We start from the raw sequence: 14873 nt of genomic DNA, 5'->3' as shown, positions 1-14873 counted from the left end.
ACAATAAACCATTTACACAGTTTCCCTGTGCAATGGAGCACATAACCAGGCCTCAGGCCATCTCTGTGCACCAACTGGGCGTGCGTGTGTGTGCGTGTGCCTGTGTGTGCCTGTGTGTGTGTGTGTGTGCCTGAGCATTTGTGTGTTTTCTTTAATGAAATGGTATCTCCATGGCCAATAATCCCAGTAACAGGATTGGGCAGAACACACATGTCAATACAGGCAAATAGGATTGTATGCTTTTATCATGCCACACCAACACATCTTGTTTCTCACTGCCTGCTGATGTCTCTCTCTACGTAGTGCAGCAGCACGGCAGGATACGTCTCGCAGGAATATCACATTGATTATATCTAGTTCTTCAAAAATGGTCTAAAACATGGCCTCTAAAGGAAATCTGAATCATGACAGCGTGTGAACCTCATGCCAGTTGGCATAATATGTAATATTCTTTCTACCCCACTAAAGAGAAACCTACACAGTGTTTCCAGTCAGGCTGGAGCTGACCCCCTCCTGTGTAGCCCCTAATCATCCAAGAGGACTCTATTACAACGGCCTGGCAGCTCATCTAACCTCACAGTGAAGAAGGGTGGGGGGGGGCGGGCGAGGAGATTGGGACCTCTGCTCCTCTTTCTTTCCACATGGTTGAGCAGCACACACACATACACACAGGCTTCCTAGGTGTACAGCAAAGCTGCCCGCCTCTTTGGGCTACACCAGATAGGAGATGGAGCATCTGACCTTATGTCTGGCTGCAGGAGAGAAACCGATACCGAAGTAACAGTGCCTGCTGTACTCACACATAGCACCAACCAGCCATTCTACGGTGTGTCTGCTAAATGGTAATGCTGATGTCTCTCTTGCAGGATTTGTCTCTTGGGTTAACCCCCAAGCTGCAGGATTGAGCTCCTGGTCACATTAGGCAAGGCTCAGCTGAGAAGGAGGCAACGCCAGTCCCACATCTCGTGCCTGAACCACTGACTGCTGGTGCCTGGTCAAAAGTTCAGCTTGTGCATATGTAAAAAGGTGGCTGGGTGCCCGAGGCAGGATCTTGGGTAAAATAATCATGCAAAAACGCTAAGAAGCATGGGACTAGGCGTGAGCGCTGATGAAACCGGCCTCTGGGAGAATCGAGGCGTCTGATTGGACCAGTAGAGCCTCTTAGGCCTGTGCCCACAGCACCCCTCCCCTCTCTTTACCCATTATAGTGGATGATGTACTGGAGCCACTGCCCACACACTGGTCTCCATTCAGCTCAGCACTGTCTCTGCCTATAGTTAAGGTATATACTTGATGGGTATAGGCTGAGCCCAGCTGCTCAGAGCCTGAGGGTATACCGATCTTGAGGGAGCAATCAGTCAGTCAACAAAATGTCACAGGGTCAGCGATCCAGCATGACAGGACGGTGACAACTTCACAAAGGTTACAGCCAAATTAATAACTGCAACAGTCACTGAAATTCATTATGTGCTGTTTAAAAGTGTGCCCAGAGTTCAGATTCAAAGGAAACCATCTACAATCTAGAAAGACCCACAAATCCTACAATGTTTGATCAAATAAATCGACCAAGATCTGCATCAATCAAACTTTTCTGCATTAAATTGCTCTAACTAAATCACTTGATAGCAGATGTTTTTTTGCCTCTCTCGCTCTCTCTTAGGTCTCTCTCTCTGTCACACACACACATACACACACAGACACACACACACACAACTTCAGGCCAGATCATTTGGTGCTGATAATCACACCAAAGGACACAGGCAAAACTCCCACACTAAACACGCTGAATTAAAGAAACAGGAGTTACAGGCCTGGTTGCACAATCTCTGATAAGTAGATCAAGGCACAGGGAGGGGAACATGATGTTAGTGAGAGATAGTTTGGCTGATTAAAATGTCATGGCTCTTTATAGATGTCTTTCTCAACTCAGCAAAATTGAATCAGTTCTGTGCATCAATAGCAGAGTGGGCTGGGGCTCCCTGCTAATAGAGAAGTTTCTTTCTCTTAAGTTCAAACCACAACACAAGGAATGCAAAAGCGAGGAAGTCACACATGTTTTGATTAGACGTGACCAAAGTACGGCAACAAGAAAAGAGACAAAAAAAGCGTGCAAGTTCAAAGATAACATAAAAGAGCAGGAAACAATTAATAAGGGGCGAAAACATGGGTGTGATTAAATGACCGACCACGGCACATATAGCCCTACATGACATTTGATCACCTTTACAATAGCAGTCAATTAATGACTTGGGATCACATGTAGCTCCAGGTGTTCCAGCCGTCTCTGTGTTGCGAATTCATGCGTGTGCTTGTCCATGTGTGTCTGTTCGTGTTGAAAAGCTCTATTTTACCCCACCTGTGCTCATATAAATCAAACCTGTGCTTTAAATGAGGGGCTGGTTATTTGCGCAAGAACACACATGGGGGCTTTGTGATTGTTTTTTGGAGTCAACATTCTGCTTATGTTTGCATCCCAGAACAATCTCCATGGATCCCGCAAGCGTACGCAAGCAATTAAAGCGATAGCATCTTCATATCCCTGCAACCAATAACTGAAATAATATCACTGTTTTATTAAGCCCTTAATGTGGGGGCAGAAGGAGTGAGGAGTGGGATTTTAAAGAGGATACACTTTCAGGGGCCTTATCAAGCCCAGATTTAAATAAGAGCAAATGCTCAGCTTAGGGGTGCGTCTGTGTATCTGTGTGAGTCTGTGCGTAAGGCTGTGTGTCTGCGTGTGGCCTTTATCAGACATTAGCTTTAGCTAATCGCTGTGTCAGCACACCAGAATTTAATTACTAGCTCTACCTTTGTCCTTTAATATTTACTAACATCTACACTTCATTAAATTAATGACATATAAAATTTAAAAAAAGAAAAAGAAAACCCTCTGCTAATTGGTTATGTGTGCTTGCTCCTAAAATGTTAGCACCCATTCCTTAAGATACATGAAAAAATACACAGAAGTATCATCCAGACTAGGGTAGCATTCCAAATAATGTGATTAGAAGGAATGCTGGACAAACTTTGGCTTTTACGAATGAAACACGGGACCAAGTGATTAAAAAATTAATTCTAAAATAAAGAGACTGGACGCAAAAGAGTGCTTTGTGACAGAAAAAGTCAAACTGAGGAAATATTCAGCCTGGCATTTTGCAAAAAGGTGCTGAGGAGCCGTTCCTCTCATCTCTCATCCTATGTCAAATGGCGGAGAGACAAATGACGGCCCGAGGCCTTGCGTCTGTCAAACATGATGGATCAGAACAACGCTTCACTAAAACTCCACCACGCTGCCTTTCAACATCACATTTTCACTTCAGTGCAAACACTAAATTGATAAAGTATGAAGAACAGCTAATGGAAAGATGTAATAGTCAAACTAAAGCATATATTAGGAGGCTATGGAGCCTAAAGGGTAGAGTGCTGCTATCCATTGAAAAGTCTTAGAGAGCACAGGACACAATATGGACTGAAATAAATCACGGTGCTGGATTTTATCGTTCATATCTAAAGCGTGTGAGGACGTTAACCTCAGGCACCTTATATCATCTCGTGCGCACACACATATGTGCTATTAAAACGTTCCCACACATACAAATCATGCAGATGCTTACACATTCACAACAGTTGGTGTCTGAGCCACACTGTAAAGGTTAAACCCTTCACGGGAGTTTAGCTGTAAGTTGTCCGATATCTTATGATCCAACCAGATGCCACAGCGGATGCTGTATGCATGTGTGTATAGCTGAAGTAGTGCTGGGCAGCTTCATTACTGTAATCCCCAAAAAAGACACTGTATCACAAAAGTGCTGAGCCAAACTCAAAATCCTTCCTTAATGCCATCCTTCCAAAACTGGGTAGGAGTTCTCAGATCAGCCACAACTCAGGTACAGATGCTAGAGGTTCTCCTATACTGTGCGCTTGTGTCTGTAAAACAGCAGTGGCCTTGCAATGGCACCCCACACAAAACTATACCCATCCAAAATATACTGATTGGTCGGGGAAACTTAAATCACTGCAACAACAAAGAGCTGCCACATTCAGTAAAAATGTATTAGGCACAGAACTTTTTTTATTTTAGTACTTAACTGCATAGGAGCTAGGGCTGGGATTAGGCATTAACAGCAGCCTATAATAGTCGCGGTTCTCTGGAATAGAGTACTGAGAGGATAGAAAACTGTCTTTCAGGGTTAAACAAACAGTGCCATGCAGAAGAGGAAAACAAACCACAAATATCTCTCTATCTATTAAACCCAGACTCTTTCCCTGAGCCTTCAGCAGATCTACCCCTCTCCATCCTGTTCCTGTCCTCTCTCCCAGAAATGTGCCAAGACAAATACGCCGGCTTTGTAAGCGCTATATGAGAGTCACAAATTCACAGACTGGCTTTGCATTTAGAAAAATATAACTAGCTGCAGAATTACTCCAGCGCAATGAAAAGTAATGTCAAATGTTAACCAGTCGAGCGTTTCAGCGAGCCTTCAGGCAGGCTGAGCTACAGCCTGCGCACTCGTGAGGTAATATAACACTTTCTCCAAGCTTCTTTTCTCGCTTACCATAGACTTTGTGAAAGGTCTGGCCAGTGTGAAGAGAAAGGTCATCAGCCACCAGCTCCGGTGTATGGAGGTGTACATCATGTTCCCAGGATGCAATGCGTTGGAGGTGACACCGTAAGGCGAAAGCCGCCGGTGGAGCTCGTTGCTGAAGAGGATGTTGCAGAGTTTGGCGCGGTTGTAAGCCAGCATGGACCAATAGTCCTTCTTTGAGGGGGACAGCAGCACAAGGTCCACTTTGCCACATGAGTCTAGGAGGTCTGTGAACCTGAAAGATAGTTTGCATTAAGAGTAGTTAGTGTGAGTCTGCCTCGGCAGATGTGTGGCGCTTTCTGCATACAAATCAAAGACGTGACATGATGTTCTTTAATTGCCTGCGACAGAGCTGTTAAAATCCAGATGTTTGACAAGGCCCCTTAAACATTACACTACTCGTTGTGTTATTACACGCTCACACAAAAATCTCAATACACGAAAACTACACTGTGTATTTATGCGTCTGTGTGTGTACGTATGTGTGAGAGGCGCGGGATGAGGCTCCAAACCAGCGGAACACATCCTACATATTAATCCAGTCATTAGAAAACAACCAATCAAAATGTCACCTGGTTTCCTTGTTGTGATTTTACAAGCTCGCTGCCTCTTGTTTACTGTCGCCTTCCGCAACATCCTTGCTTGGCTAAATTACAACATCTGCAGGCTTTTCATTTCATGTGCTGCAACTTCGTAACTACTTCAGCAAGTAGAGGTTAATAAATCAATTGCCTCGACGCTAAAGCCTTTTTTTTTTTTTGTAAATCAAAATTTGTTTGCACGACAAGCCGAAGCTGTGCCTCGTTACAATTGAATGAGGTCTCGCAGTGATATTAATGTCGAGATTTTGGTTTTCAAACATGTCGTTTACTGTCTCTGAGCTGCAGCTTAGATATTTCAGAGGTAATTTCATTAAGGATATGATCTCTCGTTTGACCAGTATGTAGTACTAGAGTAAAGTAAACCTGTATTGGGTCAATTCCACAGTAAGCCCCTGTGGTGGAAACTGATAAAGTGTCCAGCCATTACTCCTGCGTCCATCTTTTCCATTCCTGTCCCTTACAGGTCACTGCTTTACCAAGCGGACAAGGGGCTTAGGGAATACAATATACTGCCAGGTCATGGGTCACCCACTGCCTGTGAGGGGAGGCTAAGTAAGTAAACATGAAATCAGCGGAAAGTGAAAATAACACAAGCAAAAAAGGGAGGGACTTCAGTGGATGTAATATAGGTCTGGAATGAGGTGGACAGAATGGAAGATGCAATATGAGATATTGTCTACTTTTGCTCCTTTATTCCTTCTCTCTAGTCTGTGTTAGTGTGTAACTGACTCTCTCTGGTTCTGCTTTAGCCTGCTTTGAAGGGGTTAAAGCCACTGCTGATTGTTGAGGACAGAAGGAGAGAGGCAGTGTTTGTGAGGCAGAAAAGGAGAGCAAACTGTAGGGTGAAGAGTAAGGAGAATACCTGTGCATTCTTACCACTGCAAATACATAAAAATAGTACACATCTTCCTTATTCTAACCCGACAGTTTTTACACAATCAAAACTTGCCTGTACCCACTTTTCTTACTGCTTTAGCAAGTTTTGTGTCAATCACATGTCAATATTCCCTTCACGGCAACCTTTCCTTCCATGAGCTTTTCCTACTCCGTCTTCCTCCGACTTTTCCTACAGCTTGTAATAGCAAAGTGACCCCAAGTGAATCCGAGTGTCAAACCATCCCCTCTGCTGCTCCTGCCCAATCATGCATGGCAGCCTGTATAACATAACTCATATGAGGGCCCCTGTAATAGTGCTGCTGTTTGATCTGCTAGAATAACTCTGCGTATGTTCGCGTTGTCTCAGGTCACTCTGCCGAGCTCCAATCAATCACTGCTTGGCCGTCTGACTGACTGAAGCCACGATCAATGCTGCACACAGACAGGGACTGGCTCTAAAATACATGGCTCGGGGTCTGGGCTTACAGATTACTGCAAGACTCTGCGCTTGTCTGCTGCATAACAGAAAAACTTGAGCCTTTGGAGTTCCTTGAGAAAAAAAAATGGAGGAAAGGGCTGAGTCAGGGGGGTCAGACATAAAAGAGCAGATACTTGATCAAAGTAAATTTTAGCTGATAAGGCCATCCATCATGCTGATGATACGTTTAATTCACAGTGACAGCATGCGGAAAGGAATGAGTTTGAGTGAGTGAGGCTGTCATGTTTGACAATACGCATAAAGTCTTATCTGTCAACTCGTCGGGAAAACTAGCCAGTGCAGCGGCTTTAAGTGCACGACTGGCGATGAACTCCTGAAGACTAGACAGGCTAGTTCTGGGCAATTATCAACGTGACTTTAATATGGAAAGACCTCACTGATACAGACAGCAACCTCTCGACAAACAATCAAACATATTTATACTCACTAACACAAAACTAGTCAATCTTCCTTTTCTTTACCTATGTGACTCAGAGGAAACCACCACGACACGTGCTGGGGCTGAACGACGCAGCACGTCTTGTAGACATTGCACTAGCAGGAAGTGACCCAGATGGCAGATCTGGAAGGTGGACTCCAGGTTGTCTTCAGTCAGCATATAGGGCTGAGTGCACACTGCTGCGTTACACACCAGAATGTGCAGCGGCCTATGGGAGGAAGAAAACAGAAAAACAAAACATGTTTGACTGATTGTGAAGTGAAAACAAACGGCCAAGGAAAAAGATTTCCTACCATATCAGGATGAAGAAGATGTAATGAGAGACAGAGGGAGGATTTTTTTTTAAAAGAGGAGAATTAGAGAAAAATGAAAGCAGAGAGAGGAAACGGGGTTTCTTATTCCAAAGTGCGGTAGACTTTAGAGGTCTCCAGAGACAGAGCATCAGTAATGCTGATATGATACAGAGGTTTCCAGTGCAACTCCCTATGGATACACAGCTACTGTAGATACCGAATACAGCTGGCTGGGATCCAAGAGCAACACCACAATGAAAAGCAATCTCAAACAGTTTCAACACACAGGGGTGGTGAAAGTAATGGATGTTGATACTGGCTCTGTGGAAGCACTTTGAGTAACCAAACCTACCAACACATCGACTCAGAAAGGCCAAGCAGAAGAAAACAGATCAAAGAAAAACCACGCGCTAAGTCATGGAATAAAAAAGGAGCTGGCATTATTAAAAAGGTCCAGTGAGAAAGCATATGTTTTAGGAGACGGAGACATGCAAAGCATTTTTATTCTTGCAGAATCCGTGTGGGCGACTGAGCAACGCTTCCCGCTCACACGGAAAGGGAAGGAGATTGCTGGATTGGTCAGGGCAGCGAGAGATCCTTGTCGGTGACAGCGTCGCTCCAGCGAGCTCAAAACCACAGTAACACAGTCGAACAATCCAAACACACCCCACCAATTTTTAATTTCTTCCATTAGAATTAATTATGAGGCCGAAGGCAATTTGTGTACCCTGTGTTTAAGACTGCCTACTGGATTAATTAAAAACTGGATGCTGGAAAATTAATGTGTGAATTGTTATGCCTTGCTATAATGAGCCATCCCATGCTATTACATAGTAGTGTACTGTACGATCACCTTCAGGCCTCTGAACACACAAGGTTCATTAAAGAGCACCAACCTAGGCACAAGTCAACTTAAAGAACGCCGACCTCAGCGCTTTATCGGCAACGCACACACTAGGAATGTGAGATATTTAAATTTTCGCCCAAAATAAAACAATTGAGGAAGACTCACTTAATTAAAAGAACATTCGTAAATAAACAACCTCTGCGACCTGAGTTTAATCCTGATAACACGAGATAGGAGAGTAAAAGTTGCTGTAATGCTCAGAAATTTGCTCAGAAATCGCTCTAAGCTTAAAAGTAGGCAAAAAAAAAAAAAGACTGGTTGTTTTTGCCCCAGTGTTCACATGTCTAATAGAGTGTGAAGTACAGTAACAGTGTGCAAACCTCTTGGCTCCATCCCTAATTTAGTGGCTAGGGGCAGTAATATCACAGACACAAAGCCCGACCTCCTCAACCTTTCACTGCAGCTGTTGATTTAAACTAACGCTTACGGCACTTACACCTCTTTAGCATTGCATGTTATGACCTGTAAAGGCAAAAGAAAAACAAAGCATCACAAATTGGTGATCAAAAAACTCCACAAATAAACAACTTTCCTCTGGTCAGTGCAGCGATTTCTCCCATGCAGCTCAGATGGGCCTCTGGTGAGTCTGCTTGTAATGTAAAAGGCCTGTTAATTCGACTGCCCACCAGTTAGTCCCTCTCTCATAAGCGCAGGTCTAATGAATGTCTTTAATAGGCCTACTGCTGCACACCACATTCCCTCTGTCCACATTAAGACCTCACACAACACTGTGTGCACCGTGCAATCTCAGCGCTGGTCAAACGAGGGTGTTAACTACCGAACGGGGAGACATCAGTTTATATATTTACTTTAAATAACCCCCCTGGGTATGACCCCTGACCTCTATGATAATGTAGGCCAGCAGGAAGAGATTGCCTGTGTGAGCTTGGCTCGTACTGCTGGTCGTTAACGATGCACTTTGCTCCAAACACATATACAGTGGATATGAGAGCGCCACACATTTTGACCCACATTTAAACTCGCACTACAGAAGCAACATAATAAGGGAGCAAGAAAATAATCCAACCCTTACAAGAGTATAAATGAATGGAAGAATTGTGGACGAAGGTTGTCTGGTTTGTATATAATTTTTAGTTATATTCATTTGTTTGTTTAGTTTTTAAAAATCCCCTATTACATTTTAAATGCTTGAAATTAAAACTGAACTCAGTAAAAACAAATCAGAGGTGAAAACAAATTCCACGTGTTAATTACGGACCGTTCAGTAGAAATTATATTAGGGCCTTCTGTCAGTGCCGTCCTCCATCAATTACATCCCAATGAAACTGCGCCGCATTCAACAATATCAATATCCAGGTAATTTCATTTCAATGGACAGGCAATTAAAGCAGAATCGGGGTCAATGGAACACAAAGCAGCGTGAAAGCCACTGACTAAAGCACTTAAAAGCAAGAGAGTGAGAAACGAGAGAAGGAAAAGAAAAAGACTCTGATTACATTTCACCTGTCAATGACACGCTGCAGGAGCATTATTGTGCATGTGCGTATGAGCATGTGTGTGTGTTTGTGTCTGTTTGTCTCTGTGTGTTTACAAGTGTGTGTGTGTGTGTGTGTGTGCCCGCGTATGTCTGTATGCACATATTTGTGCGTGCTGTGTTTGCCGCTCCTGTGCATGTTATGCCTGAAGACATACGTGCAGTAATAGAGTGGTGGTAGACTCAGACAGCTGCCCAGTGCCATTCACAGCTCAGAGCTCCCAGCCTCCACTCTGCTCTGTTCGCCTTCTGATGAGAATTAATGTACTCTGACGTCCCCTGGGAGTCCCGCACTCCCCCCCCAACAGCACGGCTAATGAAGAAATACAACCTTGCCAAAATACTGAGGTGGAGAGAGAACGACACAGACGTAGAGACGACACGAGAGAACGGGAAAGAAAGAGAAACTAAGGCAGATAAAACATTTGTAAACAGTGATATGCAAAAAAACTAAAGTGTGAGAGGACTGAGGAGTTGAAAGGAGGCCAGCATAACTTGAGTGTGGGTGGGAGGGATATATGTAAGCGCAGGGAGGGAACTATAGGACACAGAGTGAGGGAAGCCACCGTGAGGTTTGGCTGTGACCCAAGACACGTGTCCTGGATGGCCATAACCTGCCCCAGGGCTGCTACGGGCGATGACTGCCCGGCCTCTCCCCAAGGGGCTCCCTTGACACCAACACCCCCTGCGCACACACAAAAACACACTCCCCTGCCTAGAGACCTGCGGGTGGATGAGCCGTATGGATGATAGAAATTATGACCCCAAAATAGCAACCGTACGAGCAGCCACGGGACGCAAGACACATGCTATAAAAGCTGACCACCACAAAATAAGTGCCATAAAGTGTGTTCGACCAATGTCAAGCAAATCGACACAAATAGACACACTCACTCCTGGGGCCTTCCCCATATGGTGTCCATCAGTAACATTTTAGATGTCCTTTCAGTATGGCATAATAAAAGAGATAAATAGTTGCTAGTCCTAAATAAAAGACGCTATTTAGTCCCCACAGTTTTAAACTTAACTGTTTATTTATTCCTGCTTTTAGACTAAAAATAAGTCTGAGCAACTAATAGGAAATGCCATGATTTTTTTTAGTTGGGCACGCTGCCATAACTTTAATTAACAAATCAGTTTTAAACCAGCTCTTCTCCTGTGTTTTTCACACTGGAGATTCTCCATGTTGTTTGATTGTCCAGGTCCAACATCACGCAGGGCAATTTTCCATATGCAGGGCACCTGCATGAGCATCACCATTTACTGTGTGGTTTTGTGGGACCAATGCCAGCTGAATTCAGTTGTGACCAGCTCAAAGGCAAGAGTAAGAGGAGACAAAATTTATAAACGGCATCTATTACACCACGCCTGCTTGATCCTAAAAAACACACAACCTGCATTTCCAAAACAAGGAAGGGATGAAAATGAACAACATTGTGTTTAATACTTACAGCTTCATTGCTTTGAAAGATTCAGCAAATTCCCTGACGCTGCGCAGAGAAGCCAGGTTGCACATCATTGCTTCAACTCTCGCTTTGTGCTGTTGAGAGAGAGAAAACAATATGATCAGAAAAATACAGACGTAACAGCAAATTAAAAGACATTTCAAAGACTTTTTTTTAGTTTTTTGCCCATTTTAATCGTTGTTGTCAAAGGAAATAGTGATCACAAGTAGAGGCTGAATGTTTGCATTCTGTTTTATTTCACAGGACAATGCAGTGATTCAAGTCCTGGAAGAGTGATCGCTCTTTGCTTGTAGTCCCCATGTTTTCCCCACTTTTACTTTGATGAGAATCCAGGTTTCCAGTTACCGTCCTGTCTAAAGACTCTTAAGAAACTCATAAGTAGTGACAGTGTCCTCTCCCTGCATGTTTGGGTGTGGCTCATCTCACACCATATGTTGGCAGACAGATAGCAGAGAAGAAGAAAAAGATAAATGACTTGAGAAGTGAATGCATAGCTGCATTTACACACTGCTGAAGACAGGCTAAATATTCATCATCCCCTCCATCCTACTGTAGCATTGTGCTGCAGGGCAAAGGCCTCAGCAAAAATGCATGCAAGGACCATATCTGTTTAATAAAATCATACAACGGGGTTCATCAAGTCTGTCAACTCACAGTCTTTCCATGCCTTTCTGTCTCTCCCCACTCTTCCCTTTATCTGCTGAGGCCCTCGACCAAAAAAGCCAGATTCGGTCTACCTGCCCATATGAGCTCACATGGGACTCTGGCATATGTTAGCACGAGTGCGTGCTGCGTGAATTGAGATGGAGCATGTAGATTCCAGACTCCAGAGCATCCCTCATGCTCTGGTCTCTGGGCACAGTAGCACCAGGTATTCCTCCTTCCTCTCACCCGCCATCCCAGAGGAACACTGTCAGCTCAGATTACACCCGGAAAGGCGTTCAGCTCGCCATCCGCCACCACTGGTGTTGCTCCCCTGATCTCCTGTCTCTGGGTGTCATATGGGAACGTCTTTCCTCAGCGTGTCTGTCTCAGCACAGCTAAGTACACATGACACTCACAGCAAGGACGCTCCATGGAGCAGTGAGCACAAAGAAAACAATAAAGGGTTAAGAGCATCTTCTGATGGAAATGTGATTCTTCAGGCATTTTACAGACACCTTAACTGCCCCAGGGTGTGTTTATACATGCATACAGAGGCACACGCACACCCGCACACGCACACAACAAATTCAATGTTGTGACTCAAGGGTAAAACCACGCTATCACACCATTATCTATGCCTGAATTATTCTCTTGATGCCACTCTATGCCATTATATGGATGCTATTACAGAGCATTAAAGGGCTGATTATGGCTATTATAGATATGATTATAGGGTACCTGCTTATATGATCTGTACACAGCAGTAATCACAGGTGAGAGGAGACAACTGTCTGATTTAATTGCTTATATGTGCAGTGTGCATTTATACTCTTTGCCACTTTCACAAGGTATACATGCACATAAATGCAGGTGGATTGAAAAGTAATATTTGGTCACCAAAGTAACAATATAGTAGGAAAACCTCATTTGTAACACATATGTTTAAAAAAAATCATCTTCAGTTGTTCATTTTACTGTGAGAAAAATGAGGCATTACCTCCGAACAAGGTCAGAAGAGACAGCAGTGTGATAATTAACAGGTCACTATAAGGCCTCCTCAACAGGATAGCTCTCTATGTGTGTATGACCAGCAGAGAAGATGAGAGCAGGTGTCAGCTTGACGAACACATATCCTCTTCTCTAGAGACATGGAGGGAAAGGAAAGGAGAGATGGAGTAATGGGAGACCAGAGGGAGGATAGAGGGGGGGGTTGAAGAGGGGCCACTGGAGCAAATCCAGCAGGGAGAAGGTGAGCAGCCTGCCTGCCCGCCCGCCTACCCTCCCCCTGCAGATTGAAGTCTTGCGAAGAAAATAAAGTTTATTGCCTGGAAAGAGGGGGAAAAAGCATGTAAAAAGCATTAAAGCGATGGAGGTGAACAATTAGACAGATGGCCAGGTTTTGGAAGGAGAAGAAGAAAAAAAGGAGTAGAAAAAGACGGAGAACGCATAGACGCAATCGTTCAGGGTTTTTATGAGGACCCTGACAACTCCTGGTCTCTTCAAGGGCGAAGGAAAAGTGAGAGGCAGCGAAGCCTCTCTGGTTAACTCTGGAGCAATCGCTGAGTAGGCAACACCACAGAGCTCGGCTCAGGGTGACAGTGCTTACCGCCCCCCAGCTACACACAACCTATCGCTACAACTAAAACAGAAAGGCTAATTCTGAGAGAAACGCGGTAAATAAGCTCCAAAAATGAGAAACCGCTGCAAAGTGAGCGTCCTCGTGTCTACGCGTTCGCAAAACAGGCACGTGTTCAGGACAGAAATCGGCAAGGTCACCGTGAAGATAACATCACCTGATGCCTCAGACTACCGCTGCTGCCAACACCTCTCACCTGTCACCTGCCATCAAACCCAGAAGACGAGCTATCTGTAACAAGACAATGACCTTTAGGACTTTCACCATAAGGAAGGAGAGAAGGAAGGACTAAGAGCAAGGATGGAGGCAAACAGTTAAACTTTTCCTCGGTGAATACAGAAAGTTGGCAACTGCAGAGGTTCTCCTTCTCTATCCTGCTCTTTTCCGCGGCGTACCCAGGAATGACATGTGATCACTGCTGAAAGAAAGATGGAGAAGGAGGAGAGGATAGATGGGGAAGCGCTCTAATACAATTATAACCGGGGCCATCCAATCCAATAAAATGAAGAAGTATTAGAGCAGGGGAGTCCCATCCTGTTCAATAAGATACTGGACCACTTTACTAACTCTTAAAACACACACACACGTGTGGGCACACACAGGTGCACACACTTCGCTGACCCCTTTAATAGCACAGAAGCCACCCCTAATGGACGCAAGCAAGTGGAACCACCAAATAATACACTGTCTTAATGCACTAGACTCAATCTCATCCCCCTCTCCCCTTATCCTTCTCAGCCTTCACTCTCATACTTTAACCCCTGCTTCCATCTTCCCTCACCTTGTGCTGCTCACCACCTCAGCGCCTCTTATAGATCGCCAATGCAGAGGCAACACTTAAGGAATCAGAAAAACCCCTATATATACACAAAACACTTAGCCCGCAGACCCCGGTTAACGCTTCAGACGAGGAGAAGAAGCGAGTAAAGGAAGACAACGCAGTGTCGAATTCCTGTGGTTTGAAGTATCACTCCTGAATATGAGATTCGTAATATTAATATAAAGCAACAGCAGTATAATATGGACATATCCTAACCAGCAGGTGCAGAGGTAAGGTGTTGTAATGGCGATGAAAGTGAATGAGCAGGGAAGACACCATGTGAAAAGGGCACCTTATAAAAGCAATTAGAGAAATGACTTTGAGCCCCTCTTCTTGCTCTGTAGATTAGAACAGGCCTCGGAGGGAGGAACACCAAGGAACTCAGATCTCTATGACCTTGGCCGCAACACACCATACTAAATTGGCCATCAGCTTTTAAGACTCATATCATAGATATATATTTTTAGCAAAAAGAAAAAGAGAGAAGGAAGGAGGGGGGGGGACTGTGGAATGTGCAGGTCATATATCATCCTGTCACAATTATGACGTTTGTTCATAAATACCAACCAATCTCCTCTCCACCTGGCTAAGTCACATGCACCTGTGCCT

At 44.4% G+C, this 14873-nt stretch overlaps 1 protein-coding gene across 1 annotated transcript in view; it reads right to left on the bottom strand.

Annotated features, from left to right (window-relative positions):
* Nucleotides 1-14873, bottom strand: part of wwox (WW domain containing oxidoreductase) — a 135670-nt gene that overhangs the window by 83508 nt on the left and 37289 nt on the right. The window contains exons 6-8 of the mRNA XM_085461577.1: nucleotides 11149-11237; nucleotides 7025-7210; nucleotides 4557-4821 (exon numbers count right to left, since the gene is read on the bottom strand). Coding sequence (XP_085317703.1) covers nucleotides 4557-4821; nucleotides 7025-7210; nucleotides 11149-11237 — 540 coding nt within the window. The remainder of the gene's footprint in view (nucleotides 1-4556; nucleotides 4822-7024; nucleotides 7211-11148; nucleotides 11238-14873) is intronic.

The sequence above is a fragment of the Copadichromis virginalis genome, linkage group LG7, assembly GCF_057382275.1.
Source record: "Copadichromis virginalis isolate Kocher_CV1m ecotype Utaka linkage group LG7, C_Virginalis_male_GT1.1, whole genome shotgun sequence".
Taxonomy (NCBI): domain Eukaryota; kingdom Metazoa; phylum Chordata; class Actinopteri; order Cichliformes; family Cichlidae; genus Copadichromis; species Copadichromis virginalis.
The sequence above is the reverse complement of the archived record's forward strand: the minus strand, read 5'-3'. Positions and strand labels throughout refer to the sequence as shown.